The sequence below is a fragment of the Aethalodelphis obliquidens genome, unplaced genomic scaffold (assembly GCF_003676395.1).
Source record: "Aethalodelphis obliquidens isolate GAN/ISIS:26980383/991018 unplaced genomic scaffold, ASM367639v1 scaffold51, whole genome shotgun sequence".
Lineage (NCBI taxonomy): Eukaryota > Metazoa > Chordata > Mammalia > Artiodactyla > Delphinidae > Aethalodelphis > Aethalodelphis obliquidens.
In genome coordinates, this window is record NW_020837995.1 from 2,387,646 (window position 1) to 2,407,652 (window position 20,007).

General features: G+C 43.3%; 1 protein-coding gene across 1 annotated transcript in view; it reads left to right on the forward strand.

Annotated features, from left to right (window-relative positions):
- FMN1 (formin 1) overlaps positions 1-20,007 on the forward strand; it is a 300,963-nt gene that overhangs the window by 133,694 nt on the left and 147,262 nt on the right. The window contains 5 exon segments of the mRNA XM_027083792.1: positions 4,919-4,980; positions 6,914-7,002; positions 14,061-14,190; positions 15,698-15,844; positions 16,926-16,985. Of these exon segments, the coding sequence (XP_026939593.1) occupies positions 4,919-4,980; positions 6,914-7,002; positions 14,061-14,190; positions 15,698-15,844; positions 16,926-16,985 (488 nt within the window).

Sequence of the window (20,007 nt, forward strand, 5' to 3'; positions counted from 1 at the left end):
GGGCTGAGAATAAATCTAGTCCGTTTGCAAAGGATTTTTATACACCCACTTGTGAAGAGGTGTCATGTCAACTACTGAAGGACACAGAAAGAAGCAAACAATGGGCTAATAGAGGCTATTTTTAAAACCAACATCAGCCAAAGCCTGGTAAAGCAGCCATCTTTCGGTGACATCTTCCACACCTTGGATGACCAGGTTTACTTTGGCTAATCTAAAAGACTAAGGAGTGTGCCCTTCCTACTTCAGTCTGCCATGGGTTTCTTGCCTAGAGGTGCTCCTCTGTCAACAAGAACAGCGCCCTTAAGTAAGTACTTGTTTTGTGCTAATTAGAAGTCCTTCAAAACAGCGAACGCTGTCCTGTGTTTATTTGGACGAGGTGCACTTGGGGATAGAAAAGCGTTCAGGGTTAAAAATGGCTGGAGGGCAGCAAGAATTCTTGCCAGTTCCCTCTCCTTACCCTGGTCTTGTGAAAAGCTGTCTCCAAACCAGAGAGGGAATTTACCTATTGTGTAAGACCCTGACCCCGTGCCTGTGCCTTAAGCAGGCACATAGTTTTTATGTGCGCCTGTTAGTTTGAATTTGTGATACTGATCTGCTTTTTGTCCCTGCTGACGGTTATTATATCTTAATGGGCGAAACCCTACTCTAATGATCCTTGTGTATATAGTTCTCGGAGTACAGAGCAGGCACCAGAGGACCACATAAAAACGTTTGCCTCAATTTCCCTGCAAAAAAGGAGCCCAGAAACCAGACTTGACCAAGTAACAGATTTTTAAAGGTAAAGGAACCCAATAAAATTACCAGCTTTTCACAGCGTGTGTCTACTTCCTTTCGACATATTGTGAAGTGTAGGTGAAATATTCTAACTGAACTGACAGTGGGAGTGGGGATAACTAAGGAGAGAGGGAGATAAAAGTAAAAACCACCAGCCATGATTGATACCGCAGAAGCAATGAATCGTTGGGGGTCTCCCCTTTGTGGATTTGGCCCTCCACCTTTCTGACACCACCTGCAGGAGTGTCAGTGTAATGAGCCCCATAGAGATGGAAGCAACAGCTAGAAGTACTTGGAGTTACTGTATCAGGGCTTTGAGGGGCACTGGAGAATTGTGTAGGCTGGTATTTGCTTATTCAACTTTTACAGTAAAGATGGTGTTTGTCTGTGAGTGTGTGTGAGAGAAAGAGAAACAGAGAGAGTGTGTGTTTACAAGTACAAAGTGGAGGGGGCTACCTGATCCTAGGTAACTCCAAAAATATTTTAATAAAGGACTGATTTCTTTCTACAATGTGATCTTCAATGAACTAAATGGGTTCATGGGATGCTTCTAAGTTTGATGGTGAGCGCCTTCAAGAATCAATTCTCTAGGGACTTCCCTGGTGGTGCAGTGGTTAAAAATCCGCCTGCCAATGCAGGGGACACGGGTTCGATCCCTGGTCCGGGAAGATCCCACGTGCTGCAGAGCAACTAAGCCCATGCACCGCAACTACTGAAGCCTAGAGCCCGTGCTCTGCAACAAGAGAAGCCACCGCAATGAAAAGTAGCCCCCACTCGCCACAACTAGAGAAAGCCCGCGCACAGCAATGAAGACCCAATGCAGCCAAAAATAAATAAATAAATTAAAAAAAAAAAAGAATCAATTCTCCAATACACTGTCCCATATTTGGGGAATAGCATGCTCAGGTATGGATTCTGGCCCTATGTACGAACTTAAACTATTCATGGTGAAGAGGAGGCAGGATTATGTACATGCAACACAGCTCTCCTGTGAGTCACAGGACTTAGGCTCTTTTTACGTTTCAACCCTTTGGCCAATAACCTAACCTTCCCTGGCCACCCTATAAGATAGAAGTAATAGAAATCATTTAATTTCCTTAAGCTCTTGGGCTCAACCAGATAATCTTTTCATAGTGCTGCTTCCACCACTGAGTTTTATTTTACTTTTAAGAGCCTCGTGGAAGAGGAGAAATCTCAGTGGAATACTTGGCGTTGGCCCTAAATTAATCTCTCAATCTACTTCTTCCTCTCCCCCATTCCTCCCCCAAAGATGAGATTGGAAGTGTAGCTTGGGGCTAGGAAAGGAATGGGCTTAAAAATCAGGCCAGGGCCTTAGGACTTCGCCCAATATTTAAAGGAAAGACATCTGAGGTATTTTAAACATCAAGTAAAATTTTGAGACCTGTGTTTAAAACAAAAAATAACTTGGGTGGTACGATGAAGCGTGGCTTGGTGGGAAAGATGGAAATGAGAGGTAAAAATAGGTTAGCTTTCTAAATGGACCCGAAGGTTAGCTTTTTATATTTCCCTTAAGACATTCGATACATTATTTTTTGTAATTAGAGTTTTTGTGCATGTAAGTTTTCTATTAATGCTTCCTGAAGTTGGGTGTTGAGCAGGGTTTTGAAGGACCAAAAGGGTTTAAATTGCAACTGCTCCTATCTGAAACACTCCAGAATTCTAGAAAGTTTCATTTATAACACAAACTACTCAGTAATGGCAGTCTTCTTTCTCTGATGCTTTCCAGATGTTAAAGGAGATAAGGCATTAACAAGCATTAAAACACATCCACAGTGTGTATATTAACATCACAATAGTCAGTTTGTAGGTACCGTTCTGATTTCACACCATGCTTTATATGCTGGGCCAAGCATACATCTTAACCTCATTTAATGTTTTCAGTAAGTGAAATTAGACCCATTCTATGGATATGCCGAGGTTCATAGAGCTGAACCTGCCAGGATCACGTAGTAAGTTTTGCTCCCTCCACAGCTGTCATCTTGGTCTTTTTCTGAACCTTGAGCTTGTTCCTTCATCTGGATTAGAAATATTCTTCTGCAGTTCCCTCTCCCTGGAAGGCTTTTCTCCCAGACACTCACAGAACTGACCTGCTCAGCTCTTAGCTTAAATGTCACCTCTTCAAAGAAGCCTTCATCCATTAACCTCTGTCATGTTGCTCATTTCTCTGCTTTCTTCATATCATTATCTGTAACTGTTTATTTGTTTATTTTCTGTCCCCTAAGGCGGAGTGTAAATCTCGTGAGATCAAGTGCTTTGAACATCTCAGACACACATTTGATTTGTGTAATCACAGCATTTTAGAACCGTTTCTAGAACTTGGTGCACGTTCAACAAGCATTTACTCAAGGGATGGGTGAATGAACGAATGAGTGTCGCCAGAGCCCATGCTTGTTCTCCAGTCCCATCCTCCCTACATGTTTTCCTCTGCTTCCTGGCATACTGCAGGGGAATTGGCTGAGGGTATAACCCATCAAACTGTGTATCTGGGACCCAGACTGATTAACTTCTGAAACTCAAATATTTACTCACTAGGAAAGGAAGCCAACAGATCATTCTCTTTCCCATTAGGTAAGATGACTTGATTATATGTAAGCTTGCAGTTCATGTGCAGTACCTTGTTTAGGAGTGAACGTTTCTGATAAATTATTTTTAGAATTTTACCTTTTCTTATCGTATTCCCGTTGGCTGATTTTTATAGGAGGCTATTAGAATTTACATAGACTAGACATTGTTCCTGGCCATTTTTTTGTTTTTTTAAAGCATCAGACATTGAAAAATGCCTGGTCCATTGAAAAATGCCTGGTTTCAGATTGGACTTTTCAGAAGGGTAATTTTCCTTTGTCTTGGTGGAATCTGAGACGACTGACTTTGTCACTAGCATATTAACCTCCTCTTTTCTCACTACCCCACGTAGCTGCGGAATAGCTTGATGATTAATTCCTCTAAGTTAGAGAAGGTGGCCTATGAAGGAATTTTAAGTACATTTCTCGGTGTTCTGTGAAGTTACATGATCTTAGCTCCGTTAATTATTAAAATTGTATAAAGGCGTTCATGTGATTCTAAACCGCAGAAGAAGCAAAACAATTTGAAAGCAACCTGCCCTTTACCTTGATCCCTGCCTTCTCCAAAAGCTGTGGTGTAGTGCCAACGAACAGAACAGTGGTTGACGAGCAGAATTTTAAGGCATTCTAAATATTACTGGTTGGTTTAATAAAATTAATTAGCCTGCCACGGAGAAAATTTACTAGCGTGCTGGTTAATTTCACAATGTAAAGTCAGAGAAAGGAGGTGGGGTTGAGGGAACAAACCTTATTAGTTTTGAATAATTATTTAAAGATGTGGAGCTGCCTATTTCGAGCACTTTGATTGCCAAATCCATTAAGGCTTTAAAATCTCAATGTTTGTATGCTGGTATATATGGGAAGGAATCTCTCTAGATGAAATCACAGGCATATTAGTAAACAGCTAACTAACTTATTTAACATACAGAACAACAAGTAGGATCCAAATAAAACCATGGGAATGAGAACTTGCCTTAAGACTGGCTCATGGGAGGTTTCCATAATCTTAATTTGCCATTGATGCAATTATTGCTTTTTCTTGTCTCTTTAATCCAAACAAGATGTTTGCAGCGGCCATGGAAAGGTGCCTGAAATCACATGCCTGAATTCATTTAATTTGCCAACATCGTCTTTTTTTTTCTCTCTCTCTCTCTTCCTGGTCACGGGCAAGAGTCAGTTCTGGTGCATCAGGTACTAAATCTCTTCAATTACCAGCCGGGAAGAAAGATTTAACCTTGTGTTGCAAACCTACAAACTGATTTAGTTTTAAAGCACAAACACTTCTCCTGTGGAGCCTAAATTAAACTGCAGAAAGGATGCAGAGCTTGAGGAATTAAACCAGGCAGGGCCAAGGCTCAGCCCAGTGATCGGAACCATTTCGGTTTCTTTCACGGGGGGCCCCTGGTGCAAGAGGAAAGGGAGCGGGAACGAGCCGAAAGGCAACCTGTGTGAGAGGGGGCAATGTTACATTGCTTGCAAGCTAGACGTGGAGTACATGTGAGTGCAGGGGCGTCCAATCTCACCTCTTGTCCTCTTTCTTCTTCTCTTTGGGGGCTCGGCAGCCATTTTTAACGTGGATGATTCCGTGGTGGATCTGGAAACCCTGGCGGCCTTATATGAAAACGTGAGTATCAAACACCTACGGAGCCAGAGTTTCCGGATTTTTGTATCTTAACTAACTTAAAAAAAAGGTAATGTCTAGAAAATGGTTATATGTGGCTCCTTCCACCTGAAAAGTCACTGAGCCATTCATGTTCCTCGGCAGTGGGAATTGTGACATCGCGTGGAAGAGGTTAAGGCACAGAAATGCAGGCTCAAATGAGACTGAGCATGAAGAAAGCGCTAGGTTCCCGACCGCCCACTGTGGTATCTGGGTTAGTAGATTTCTTTTGCGAGGGAAGGCAGCTCAATGTGGAGGCCACTCGTGTGCCATGGAACCCAGCCCAGCCCTGTGGCTTGCAATCAGAGTGCGTGAAGCTAAGTTACCAGCTGAACACTGGTGTGCACCAGTGTCATCCTCTGAGGAATGGGGATGCTGTTACCAGCTTGGATGGTTACTTTTAGCCCAAGTGAACTGACGGCATTGATCGTGGGAAATAGTATAGGGTGGTGGGTGTGCGTTTCGGATTTAGAGTGAGATACTCTCAGGTTTGAGGTCGAGCTCTACCATTTACTGCTGAGTGGCTTCAGACCAGTTAAATTCCTTAAACCTGTTTATCAGTACAATGGGGATTATAATGGGCTCGACGTGATTTTTGTATTAAAAGAGAATTCAGTATATGCAGCAGTAGCCGTGTCTTTTGAAAATAAACAGTGCTGTACACATATATGGTCTTCATGTGTGGATTACATGTGGAGATAACGAGCATAATTGTCAGGCTTTCTTGAGAAGGTGACACAGGAGAGTCACAATTCCCATAACTGTTAACTGTTCTGGTTCGCTGACTCTGTTAGGATTTGAAAACATAGACTGAAACAGATCCTTTTTACTGAAGTAATGCTGTTTCTCAGGAAGCTACCCGGAGCTCTATAGCATGCTATGATTACCGAGCTCGAAAAACGATTTCATTTCAATACTGAGGTCCCCTGGGACCTTAAGCATCTCCGAGAAAATTTCCATAGTGTGATAATCCCGCCTAGCGGGATTGCCAGTTCCCTTCACCTTTCTACGTCCTTTGTGTGTGTCAGGAACTGTTTGGTACGACTGGGTGGGAACTTCCCAAGTTTCTCTCAGGAAGGCTTTCGTTCATAAAGAAGGTGCACAAATCCTAGGCCGTCGGGAGCTAATGGCACATTTGTTGAATACCTGGGGGGCATCATGGTGTTGTGGAAGAAAGGTGTTCTAAGCCAGGCTCTTTGCCAGGTCCTTAGTGTAAGCCTCGGTGGAGTCAGCTTTAAAACAAGGATGCAATGCTTGATGTCGGAGGACTTTGTAAAAGGCAGAGTGCCTTCTAGGATGCTTTTAGTTGTTACCTCGGGCTCAGGACTGTGCGCGTGATGGGTACTCGTTAGCTTACAGTAGAGATAAGCCACATACAACTGACACAGTTGCGCACATTGAGGACGTATGGGACTAAATGCCAAAATCAGTGGTGCAGACAACGAATGCTTAGAAAATTCAGAAAGAACCTGCGGACCAGAAATTTCAAAATCAGGCGCCTACATGAGTTAGGAGGGCTGTTCGGTTCTGAGGATGAAGAAAGCAAATGCTAAGGACAACTTGACCCTTACCCTATCTTACTGGAAAAGACACAGGGGATTCAAAGGTTAGCAATCAAATGTCCTGGCTTCTGTATCCAGCTAAGGTCACTTGTTAGGACCATTGAGTTTAGCCAGTAATTCCCAAACATTAGCATGTCTCAGAACCACCTGGAGGGCTTGCTGAGCCCTACCTCTGGAGTGTCTTATATCCGGGGTAGGGCCAACAATAGGCATTTCTGACTAGCGACAGGTGGTGCTGATGCTGCCTGTCCAGAGACCACAGTCTGAGACACACTGCTTTAGACAGGTTCTCATTGCTCACTTTTTGTGTGTGTTTTGTTTCTATTTCAACACAGAGAGCCCAAGAGGATGAACTCGTTAAAATAAGAAAGTATTATGAGACATCCAAAGAGGAAGAATTGAAGCTACTGGATAAACCTGAGCAGTAAGGATGCTTAAACACTTTTCTGTTAACAAAAGAAGGGCCGTCCCTATCTTGCTGCCTTCCAGCGCCGAATAACCAGATCTCAACTGTGCCAAGCTAAGTCACAGCAGCGTCATTCCTGTGACCTATTGCACACAGCAGAGTGACCTGACTGCTGGGAAAGGCAGCCGGGAGATTTGTGCTGCTGGATATCATGTCTCAACCCCTCACCCCACCCCTCATGACTCCCCTTTTCTTGTCCTAGCAACTTGTTAATTCCTCCTAGACTAAACATTCTGGCCCAAAGGGTAACTGAGGAAGGGAGAGGTTACTGCTCTGTTTAAGGTTCTGCTGATGCAGTTAAAAGGGATGATGTCAGAGTCACAGAATTCAAATTGATTTTCCTAAATATTGTATCCAGTAAGTGTAGCCTGAACGTGCCAGCTTTCTCCCCAAATTCTCTACCTGCTCTGCCCAATTTAGATGTGGCTTTTTCATCCTCCCTTTGCATGTGCCTGTGCTTCTCTCCAGTCACTATGTGGAGGTGTCTGCTCTCTAGTTTGGGGTGTTCCACACACTTTGAAAGCCCAGAACTCTAGTGCATAACTGAGTGACTCTCGTCCTTGGCTGGGCTCTTGGGGTCTACAAACCATGGATAACCTTCTGGGGCTCTGCAGCCCTAAGGACTCTGTGAGAATGTGGGATGGGTCCCGAGTGGACAGAGGGCTACTTAGCTCGTGGCTACCTTGAGTGCTTCCTGCCCAGTGCAGGCTGTGCTTCTCAGCCTGGAGATGAGGCAAGGAATAGGAAGCAAAGAGGAAATTGACTGGGTTTAGGGTAACAAGTCAGCCCCAGAGACATTCAGGGGTCAGTTGCTCATACTGAAACCGTCACATCTTGCCCTTGGTTCCTCTAAAATGCCCCACTCCCCTTGGAAGCCAGGGTATTCAGGTCCAGAAGAAACATCTTTCAGTGACTGGGTGAGGAATTTGTAGGTTTACTCAGTTATTGACAAACCTTTATGATAATTTGGGGACCCTTAGATGACTGGCTGTCACATGGAGCATATGCCAGGGTTCCCCCCCACACACACACCCAAAGTTAGTTCATGAAGCCTAGGAATATTGTGAATCAATGCAGATGGGCTTCCCTGCCCTTCTGTTCCATCGACTTGAGCCCCCCGTCCTTACCAACTCCCATCCCGACCCATCCTGTGGTCCACTCCCAAGTCTTGTTTCCTAATATAATAAATTCATTCCCACTAAGGTGCTGACGACCGAAAATGAAGTGACTAATAATGGGCTATTTAGACACAAGGCCCTGAGGAGTATTTGAGGACTGTCTTAGTCGGTTTGGGCTGCTATAACAAAGTATCCTAAACTGGGTGACTTATCAATGGCAGAATTTTATTTCTCACAGTTCCTGAGGCTGGAAGTCTGAGATCCAGGTGCCAGCATGGTTGGGTTCTGGTGAGCACCCTCTTCCAGGCTGCAGACTTCCCTTTGTATCTTCACGTGGCAGAGAGCAGAGAGGGGAAGTAAGCGCTTGTGTCTCTTCTCTGAAGGGCACTAACCCCACTCATGAGGGCTCAACCCTCATGACCTAATTACTTCCTAAAGGCCCTACTTCTTATTACCATCACTTTGGGGGTTAGGATTTCAACTTAGGGATTTTGGGGGGATACAAACATTCAGTCCATAACACGGACAAGCATTTGGGTAGTGCCAACTATGCCATGTTAAAGCAATGATACTCCAAGCCCAGAGTCGGTAAACTTTTCCTATGAAGGACCCGGTAGTGAGTACTTTAGGCTTTGTGAGCCATTACAATCTGCTGGAACTACTCAAGTCAACGGTGGTTGTGCAGAAGCGAGCACAGACAATACATAAACAAATGGGCGTGGCTGTGCGCCAAGAACAGTTCATTTATGGACGCTGAAATTTGAATTTCATATCATTGTACATGTCACAAAATATTATTCTGGTTGATATTTGATTAATATTAATGTTTAAATGCTTGATTTTTTTCAACCGTTTAAAAATGTGAAAACCATTCTTAGCTGATGGGCCATACCAAAACAAAGAATTCGGCCTGGGGACTGTAATTCACCAACCCCTGCTCTAAACTGTGGAACGGCCCACTTGGTAAAATGAACCGTGGGTCCTTGCTCCGGAAGGGTTCCCCTTTTCCTTCCTGTGTTAATGCCTTTCTAGCATTATTTTTCGAGATTAATTGCCAGGACACAGAATACTGGCAGCAGGTAATTAACAGATGACTTATTAAAGTTCTCTTGCTTTCTCTCCTGATGATGTGGATGGAAGAGTGTTTTTAAAGTTTGCCAATGGTCCTTGTAAGGGCTTCCTGAACATGCTAAGCTCTTAGTGGCAGCAAAGAAGATGGTCATGTTGTCCTGGTGATATGCTCGGGCTCAGCTGCTAGAGGGTGAGGCCCAGAGAGGTAGGGCCTCCAGGGCTGAGTGATTTTCACCTTTACTCCTGACCTCCTGCACAGTGTAGCATTCATTTGATTCATGGCAGAGTCTGATTTTCTGGCAACTGATTTGCCATTAGTTCCAAGTGAGTTGACTATAAGCATGTTTTGCATACTGGAAAATATGAATCATTTATAGTTTCAGCATTGCAGTTTCCTAAGATTCCTGTGGTGCCCAGGCTTTAAATCAGAGCCTGGGGAGGCTGCCCTCCTCACTCACCTCATCAGCTTTCTTGCGCCGCAGGGCCAGATTTAGAAAGTCATTTCCCACAGAGGTGTCATCTGCTTGGGACCAGGCTGTCTGAGAACCGCTCCCTTCAGCAATGGTCCTCAACTCTGTTCACACTCTCCTTGGGATGGTGGTGAGGCGAGGGGAGGCTCTACTGGGTCTGATTAGGCCTGATGTGTGCTTTTTGTGGCCTAAAGTGAGGATACCATATACAGCCTATTGGGATGCTCCACCGAGGCCCACAGCTGCCCGGGGATCGCCCCAAAGAAGACATATTGACGTTGAAACAAGGCTCTGTTAGCGTCCTCCTCTATGGAGGAACATAAGTTACAGCATTCAGGGCTTTGAGGAATGGTAAACCACATGTTAGTCCCTTGAAAACAGTGGGCCCATTGCATCGATCCACCTGACAGCCGAGTTGCTGTGGGTGTGTGACCCACGTACCGTGAGGTGCAGAATGTTTCTGCTGTGTACCGGCTGTACTTACAGTCCATCCTAGGAAGATCAGCCTGCCTTAAGGAAAGAAGAGGAAGGTCCCTGGCCTGCGGCTCTTTGCGGGTATTGAGTCCTTTCTATCTCTGGCCCTAGGGTGTAAAGTTAGACCAGTCCAAAAGGAAATCAGTCCCTAAATCTTCATAAGTACCATGGCCTAATAATGCCCAAGACCCTCTCCTTGGGGATGTGTAAAGGAGCGCTTACCCCTGCCCTTGTGGGTGGAGTGTAAAACCCACATGTGGGAGATAAGATATTAGGCACTTCATAGCCTTTGAGGTAACCTGTACTTCTGGTACTTTCTCAGATAAATGGGAAAGTCTGCTTTCCTCGAGACTTTGTTTTTCCCAAATCTGCCTCTCTAGTATTTTGTATCTTCGCCTTCTACCAGGTGACCAGGCCCCAAAACTCACAAGTCATCCTGGACTCTTCTCAGCGTCCCGTGGGATGGGTCAGCTCCATAGGGTCTGGCAGCCTCAGTCGCTTTCTCACCCTTCGCCCCTCAGCATCCACACCGCAGGCCCTCTCTCGTTCCCCCTTAGAATAGTCCAGCTGCTCCCAGCCTCAGATCTGCTCTCACTTCCAATCCATCAGCCGAGCCATTGCAAGGGCGATTTTCTGAAACAAAAAGCGGAAAGTTTCACTCCTCTGTTTAAAACCCTTCATTCATTCAGAAAAAAAGCTTGAACTCTTTATTTTAGAACACAAAGCCCCATTTTAGCTTTTTCTCACCTTTCCCCACGAATATCATTCAGCCTGTCCAGGCTCTCGCTGGCAGTCTCTTACATGTGTCCTGCTCAGGGACCAGAGGGCTCCCGGAAACCTTGGCTGACACGGTCCCTCCAGGGCTCTGACTTTGATGCCCTGCGTATGGCTTCCATAGCTCCTATTTTAGGCCCCATCACCGAGAGCGCTCATCACCCTCGTGGTAACTGTGGATTTATTTCACAGGTGATCAAGAAGGAATTGTGTTTAAGTTAAATTCTGTTCTCAGGTCTCAGCGTGGTGCCTGACGCACTGTAAGTGCTTCGTACACATCTAAAGACACTAAAATCCTTGGTGACTGATGCTCTGGTATTTTTGGTGACACATTCCCTACAGTTCTATCCAAAAGTATTGTGAAATAGCTGAATTTCCCTCCCCCCTCCAACTCTGGATATGTGCTTCGGCCCCTTCTCCATACACAGAACACTGGGTCTTTAAGATTCTCTGAGAGCCTTCCTACTGCGAGCCCTAGTTCCAGTAAAGCTTTGACCCCAGGGAACCTTGTAGTTCTATTTTACTCTTTTTTCCGGGTAACACCAATTGCTTGAGCCTGTGGGCTCGTCTCCTCATGTTGGTCCTAAACGTCCTTTTTGGAGACGAGTTATAAGCAATTGCTTATACAGCAGTTCCTTCTTCTCATCTAAGACCTTGCTGGTAAGCTGGGCTGTTGATAATGTATATTCTCTCCATCAATGCTTCACTCGCTGTGTTCATTGAAACGAGGAAGTGTACCCACTCAGGGATCTGGGTCCTACTTAGGGAATAGTGTTTCATGGCTGCATTTGGAAAGGGAGAAGTGCAGGGTGCTACACTTGAGGTTGCTCTCAGCAGCGTCTGAATAAGTAAAACTTCCCAAGACTCGCTACAGGACCAAATGCCTCCAGTCCCGCAAGCTTTTTACTGCTCATGTTTGTGAGAACTGGCGATACCCCTGATTTCAGTCATAAATGCATCAGTGGTTTAATACTAATTTTACAAAGAAACAATTCACACATAGAGTGTCATTTTTTCATCTTGTCCTAATTCAGAATTCCTTTGGGTTTCCACTTTTATATCCCATCACATGGTTTTCATAATAATCAGAGTTACAGAACCTTAAAGCAAAGATATGTTTTCTTTTATGGACATTCTTTGCTTCCTCTCAGTGTTATTTAGGAAAAAAAAAAAAAAAGGATTATGACCTAGTTGTAGGATAAATAAGAAAAACAGCTGATTATTAGAATCTTATTAAAACCCAAGTGTCCCTAAAAGAGGCACAGAGTATTATTAGCTAAGGAAATTCCTTTGGTTCTGGAAAGAAGGGGGCTCCAGCTTTGCTCCTAGGTAAAAGCATTCTTGGTAAGAGGTTACAAAATGTCAAGGTGATGATGTTATGGTTTGACCCAGACTTTCAGAACTATCAGTTAATCATCATTTCAACCCCCAAATGGATTTAAAAGCTTTTAGTGGATTCTCTCCTTTTCTGAATTCATGTCCAACTCTTTCCATCCATTTCAGTGTATACCCCTACCTCGGGTGGTTGGTCTAGAGGATATGTAGCTCTTCCAACTTAATTTTGCAAAGGGCACCAGTGCCCAGCTGCTCAGACAGTGAACTTCTGTGCGTAGGTCGGTACTCAACTTTAGCTTTTAAGATCTGTCTTGCCATAGTTTTTAAGAAACTTTAGATTGTGCCCACTTAATGAGTGCCTCCTTTGTTCCAAGCATGGAGCTATGAAGTCCTGTCTGTGTAGGTAAGTTGTTGTGGAAAAGTAAACAAATACCTGCAGAATAGAATCATTATAGATTATTATGATTGTTTGAACAACAACAGCAAAAAGTAGTAATCTAACTTCAGAAAGAGATTATTTTTTCACTTGTCTATGGACATTTGCCTCAAGGCTTCCCCTTACTTAGCCTGTGTTAATACACCATTAGAGAATGCTGCATTATAAAGGGAGTCTGCTGTGTATTTTTTTTTTTCCCCAAACACTTAAGATTAATGCTTTCCATTTCGGTTTAGTCTTACTGGGGTAGCAAGAGACAGATAGCTTCACATGGTTCAGTATACTTGCGTTAACTTTCTGTTCTTAATTTATACACCATATGTTTGCTCACCATTATAGAAACCCATTTTATTTTTTTTTATTTTAAAAAAATTTTATACAATTTTTAAAGGTTATTTTCCATTTACAGGTATTACAAAATGTTGGCTATATCCCCTGCATTGTAAAATATATCTTTGAGCCTATCTTATACCCAATAGTTTGTACCTTCCACTCCCCTACCCTTATATGGCCCCTCCTGCCACGACTGGTAACCACTAATTCTCTGTATCTGTGAGTCTGCTTCTTTTTTGTTATATTCACTATTTTGGTGTATTTTTTAGATTCCACATGTAAGTGGTATCATACAGTATTTGTCTTTGTCTGACTTATTTCACTTAGCCTAATGCCCTCCAAGTCCATCCGTGTTGCTGCAAATAGCAAATTTTCATTCTTTTTTATGGCTGAGTAGTATTCCATTGTGTGTGTATATGTATGTGTGTGTATGTATATACACATATACCACGTCTTCTTTATCCACTCATCTGTCAGTGGTTGCTTAGGTTGCTTCCATATCTTGGCAGTTGTAAATAATGCTGCTGTGACCGTTGGGGTGCATGTATCTTTCCAAATTAGTGTTTTTGGTTTTTTTGGATTTTGTTTTTTTTTTTGGAGTGGAGTTGCTGGGTCATATAGTAGCTCTATATTTAGTTTTTTTTGAGAAACCTCCGTACTGTTTTCCACAGTGGCTGCACCCATTTACATTCCCACCAACAGTGTACGAGGGTTCCCTTTTCTCCACATCCTCTCCAGCATCTGTTATTTGTGTTCTTTTTAATGACAGCCATTCTGACAGGTGTGAGGTGAGATATGGAAACCCATTTTTAAAAGCGTCTTTGTTGTTAACAGTAGAGCACAAACCCTTGGAGTCCCCTGAGTTTGCCTGTTTGATGCCTTTTATAATTGTTCAATTAACGTCGTCAAACAAGGAATGCTCTCATGACGAATCTCTTTCTGCTGTCTTTTTATTTTCCTTGCGATTATATGTGAAGTCAGATGATTCATTCTTAATTCTTACAGATTTTTACACGAGTTAGCCCAGATCCCTAATTTTGCTGAACGTGCCCAGTGTATAATCTTCAGATCTGTCTTTTCTGAGGGCATTACTGCCGTGCACCGAAAGGTAGAGATCATCACACGAGCTTCTAAGGTATGTTTGCCGTCTAATTCAAAGACAGCTTTGCCCTCCTTGGGGGTAAAGGAGGGAGTGGGGACTGGGAAAGATCAACTCGAGTCCCTCTGCAGAAATATTGTGGACTTAAGGTTGTGTGTTTTCCTGAGTATAACTGTGACGATTATCCCGTGTGAGCGTGCATGCAGGTGCGTAAGAAAGAAGGAGACGCAGATCGACAGAGGAGAAAGAGGGAGGAAAAAAAACGACACTTTTACAGATTTCTTCTCACGTATTCCAAATACCTCCCAATGTACATTCTGGCCACTTAAAACCAACCTAAATAGTATAGTGTGTTTTCCATTCTGACTCTCTAGATTGCAAAAAGAGATTTGCCTTAGACCAATGCATTGGATCATCTGAAATGTGTTTACATAGTAAAATAAAAATATTCTAGAGACTTGATAAATGAAATCAATGGTTATGATAATGAGTGATGGGCCGATAAGTTTTTGTTGGCTTTACCACACTGGGGTTTGTTATGAAGTTAAATTCTTGAATGTGGCTTTTTCTCCCAATGACGCACGTCCTTCACCACATGGTGATCCTCCACAACTACTGTAATGTTTAGTTGCTTATCTGGAGGCATGGGGTTTTTTCCTTCTAAGATATAAAAGATTTCACTAAAGAAAGCATAAATATTACCAAGGTATATAATATACACCCTCTAATAACGCCCTACGAGGCAGGAGCAGAGGTCGTCCTAGAGCTGCACTTGGTTTACTTTCTTTACCCTAAAATCAAGGAAAATAAAGTCGACTAAAACTGTAGAGAAGGGGAAAAGTATCAATTTGAAAATTTGCACTTGGGGCAAAAGAATGAGAGAGAGAGGAAAAACAAATGAGATGGGGAGCTGAAGAGAACCCCAAGCAGCTTGAAATTAATAGACAGATAGTAAAAGTTAACAGACAAATCAGCCAACACTTAATAAACATAGCCTATGACCTTGAAATACATGATTGTATTCACCTCTGAGGATTCTGTAGTTCACCTCTGAGGATTATTTCCGGGGATAAGGAAGTATAGGCTTGCTATTGTATCTACCCTACGTTTAACTGTGCTGTTTGTATAGATACATCGTCCAAAACCAGATCCTCAAATGATCTTAAACCCCTTCCTACTTAGAAGCCGTCAAATACAAAGCCTAACTGTAACAACTGTCTTTTTTCAATTTCTAAATCCTTTAAAATAAGTATTTAAAAAATAAAACCGGCTCAAATAGAAATATAAAAACTAGTATTTACTATTCAGTATTAGAACATGCGCAGTTTGTAATTCATTGAAAGGATTAAAAAATGATGGCTGTTAACATATTTTTTAAGACACTTATGGCTTAGTGAAGTGTATTTTCCATTTCACCAACTATAAATCCAGTTGGTAACAGGCCAGCAAACAGCCTATCAAGTGCTCAGTGAATATTTGTTGTTGAACGAACATAGGTGCGTTTGGAGTTCAGCTGCATAATAATGGGTGTTTGCCTTCCCAGGGCTTGCTGCAAATGAAGAGTGTGAAGGATATTTTGGCTCTCATTCTGGCTTTTGGAAACTATATGAATGGAGGAAATAGGACTCGGGGACAAGCAGATGGATATAGCTTAGAAATTCTGCCCAAACTCAAGGACGTCAAAAGTCGGGTATTTATTTATTTTTCATAACGAAGGTCTGTGATCTGTCATTGTTTTCCTCGTATACCTTCAATTTTCAAAAAAAGTGTTCCTGGGTGTTCCGTTCATCTCTATCCTCCCCCTAACGGTACATTGTTTGCTTTCTTTTGAATAAAGACAGGTTTTCCATCTTGTTTTGATGACAAAATCCCCAACATTCGTTTGCTCGAAAGCACACAGTTAGATGTTGAACTGCCGTGAGAGGATAAAGCAGAGAGCGTACAGTATTAGCCATAGCGCAAGGCTTGAGTCGGCTCGAGTTTGGTGTTAGCTCCTTGTAATTTACTCGCTCCTAAGTGGAGAGCAGTGCTGACTCACCACGGGAGCTGAGCGTTTGAATTACTCTCGGGTCCACAACAATTGGGCTGGGGGTCCACTGTCAGACCCTCTGAGACTGATTATCGCTTGGCTCCACACCCTGCAGAGCTACCTCTTTAGAAACAACCAGCCCATATCTAGGCGTCCCCTGGGGGGGCAGGGGGAGCGGAGGGAGGGGAAACACACAGGCAAATTAGAATTAGACCCACGTGAACGAGACACAAAGGCTGCCTTGTGGGAGGGCCTGCTCTCCCCTGGAGTCCCAGGGTCATAAAGTGGCAGGGTGTTCCTTTTAAGCCTCCTTGATTGTTTTTCACGCCAGTAAGAACACACATTTTTTAAAAGGTGGGAAGGGAGGGATGGTCTTCTGTTCTACTCTCTGGTTCCCTTGAGCCCTCCCCTACCCCCTCCCTTCTTGGCTTTATGCCTGAAAGTATGGAGACAGTCTTTTGGTTGGCTGGCGCTTGTCTTAGCCATTACCTCAGAGGCCTTATGGATTACCTCTTTGGGTTCCCCCCGCACCCCAAGAAAGAGTGTAGTGTCGTTTCTTTGTAGAGATGCCATAAAAATGAATGGGACAAGGAGGAGAGAGGACAGTCTCAAACAGAATTAGGACCAAGTATCACAAATGAAAAGTATTAGAGTTACAGAGTGAGATTTCAGCTCTTTGACTATCTAATATGGCAGGGTCTCATGTGAATGATATTCATTTAAACTTCTCTTTTAAACCTAGGATAATGGGATTAATCTGGTGGACTATGTTGTGAAATATTACCTGCGTTACTATGATCAGGTAAGAAATAGCGTTATGTGGAAAACTACACTAATGGGGTTTCAGCTCCTGCACATTGCTGGCATTCAGAAACTGGATGATGGATGGATGGATGAATTTCAAGTCCAACATAGAATTTGAGAGCTCTCCAGCTTCCTTGGTTTACAGATGGGAACACTGGAGCCAAGAGAGTTTAGTTGACTCTTGTAAAGAGAAGCATTATTCAGTGGCGCAAATCTACTGACTCTTAATCCGCTGTATAACACAGCTTCAGAGAGACCCCCAGTCATCTCAGTGCCTTCTGACCAGATTGTGAGAGTCTCTGTGAAACCCATATCCATTCAGTAATTGGTTATATTTGAAACTAGATTCTGGGATGCAGACCAAACTTTAGGAACTTAAGATGCAATAATACCCAATACTTTATCAGCAATGTTCATCTGTGAACAAGTTAAAGACGGGGAATTTGAAATCCATCTTCCCTGCTTAGATTACACTGGGCCATTAGAAATAAAAATTTCTGTGAGAATCCACCTGAGCGCAATTTTCTGTGTTTTAGTCCTTCTCATTAAATCGAGAACAAGGAGTCCTAGCTTTGAGAAGAAAGAGGTACTATTGTAAGTTGTTGAGAAACCTAGCAGTCAGTAAATGGAAAAAGTCTCAGGAAAATGCTGTCAGGAGTCCCGCTCGACTATCCACACAAGCAGAGTTTTTCCTAGGTACCAAGGGAAGAAAAGTAAAGCTTCCAGGGCCTCGTTTTCAAAAGGCCTACAGTTTCATGCAGAAGACAGGCCAAGCACTGATGAAGTCTTTAGTCATCTCTCCTACCCTCCTGGTGGGTTTATCTAACCGTTGTCAATGTATCTACCACCAGGTTTATTATTCCCCTGTGTATAGATATCATTGAGCAATTACCTAGCTTCCTGGCATTGCTCCTTGAGGTCCGGAACTCTTTGTTGTCTCTTTTTTCATGTTCGTAATGTAGGTGCTTGATAAATACTTGCTGAGTTGAATGTACTATAAATATCCACAAGCATGTAATAAGTAGCATCTGTAACAAACAAGATGCAACGAGGCGAGAGCTATCTTCTGGTAGAGCAGGGTAGGTGTGTTGAGCTTCAGGCAATATGTGTGCAGCCAAAGTTCTGAAGGCAGGTACCAGGGTGGCAGAAGAGTTATCCTGAAGGATCTTGAGGTGACAGTTCAAATTCGAGGCTGGCCTAAGCAGATGTACTCATAGTCTCTGCTTCAACCATCCTGCCTACACAGCTGCACTGTGTAGGAAGGATGAAGTTTGCCGATGGAGTTTGACTCCTACTGAAGAGAGCTGAACCCAGTGGAATCGACTTCACAGAGGGAAATCTTAAAGTAAGATTAATTGCAAACACGGGATGGTCCAGTTTAGGAAAAATCAGAAGTCAACATTTGTGTGGTGCTCTCCCAGTTTTCACTGTGTTAAAATGAATTGCACTCAACAAGAGTACAGCATTATGTGATTTAGTAAATGATCCCTTCCCTCTTAGGAGCATAAGTGATGATTTTTGTGGTTAGTGGTGATGAGCAGTTAGCGGAAGAAAGGTGACTCTTGCTCCAAGCTTCCTTCCACTCATGCCTGGTTTTTGGTCCAAGTCTAGGTCTATGTGAAGTTCAAAGAAACCCTTCTAGGGCCATGTCTTTTGAACTCCAGTTGAGCAGCTTTCGCAAGAGCTACTACCGGGCCGATTTGCTCAGTAGCATTTTCTCTTTTTCTAGCTTAAAAAAAAAAAAAAAAAAAAAAAAGAAGCCAGGACTGAATCTGATAAAAAGTTTTGGAAAATAGAAATATGCATGAGTTCTTCCATAGATTACCATGGAGTTTCGTGACAAGCATCTTAGATGTTGTTCCACCTTGGCGCTCAAAGGAAGGTACTGCTTCCATGGTTTTTTAAAAAGCAGGAAAATAAGTAGAGGAAGATGAAAAATAGTACACTGATCACGTAAAATGTTGCTCTGATCAAATGAGGAAAACCACCTCCTCCTAGCATCCCAAATGAGGCCAAAGGTCTTAAAGGAAGGGGGCTAGGGTCCAGGGAATTCTCAAAACCACAAGAAAACAGGACGATAAGTTAGATGACTCCTGCCCGAGGTGCACACTTCCCAGAATAGCGTTTTATAAGCTCTCTGTTAGTGGTGCCAAACAGATTTTATTGGTAGGCCAGATGGTGTGTACGTGACCGAGAACAAGGCACAGTTCCTGCCTTCAAAATGTTTATAGTCTAGTGGGGAAGACACACAAGCTAACGAGGCAATTTTTAAGTTAACGTTGAAAAGTGCTGTGATAACAGGAATTAGCAGGGACTCTTGGAGACACCCAGGTGGTGAGGCTTAGGGGAGGTCTTTAAGGAAGTGATATCTGTTTTGAGACTAGAAAGAGGAGTATGAACAAGGAGGTGTGAAGAGGGGCTGGGGAAGAGATTTTGAAGAGGGACAGTTTTGTAGACAGAAGTCTAGAAGCAAGAGACTGTGGCCTGTTCTTTTATTTTATGAAAGTTTAGGAGAGGGAGTTAGCGATAGGGGAAGGGAGAAATCAGGCTGGAGATGGAGACAGAGGCCAGATCAGAAAGTGCCTTGTAAAGCCGTTTTAGAGTTTGGAATTAGTCCTAATGGCAGTAGGGAAGATGGAATGTGAAGGAAAGCTGGCAAAGTAGCCTGTGTGGAGAGGAGAATAAGCGGAGATGGCCTGAGACATGCAAGACACAAAGCTTGTATTAAACAACTCGGGGAGAAAGCAAGCCGGACTGGAAAAGACAGTTGAGGCTCTGCTGGTCTCCCGATGTGCCTACAGTTCGTGTCCCTCTGGGTGTTTCTCAGCTGAGATCCTCTATTAGGTATAGTTGTGGAGCTTGTCAAAACCCAACCCAACCATGCCCTCGTAAACATCTGCTAAGATAAGCCAAACAACATTAAGAGAATCTTTACAAATATGTGAAGAATTTGATCACATGCGCGCGCGCGTGTGCCCACGAGCTTTAAGCTGCAGAGGAAGGTGGGTAAGAGCATAAGC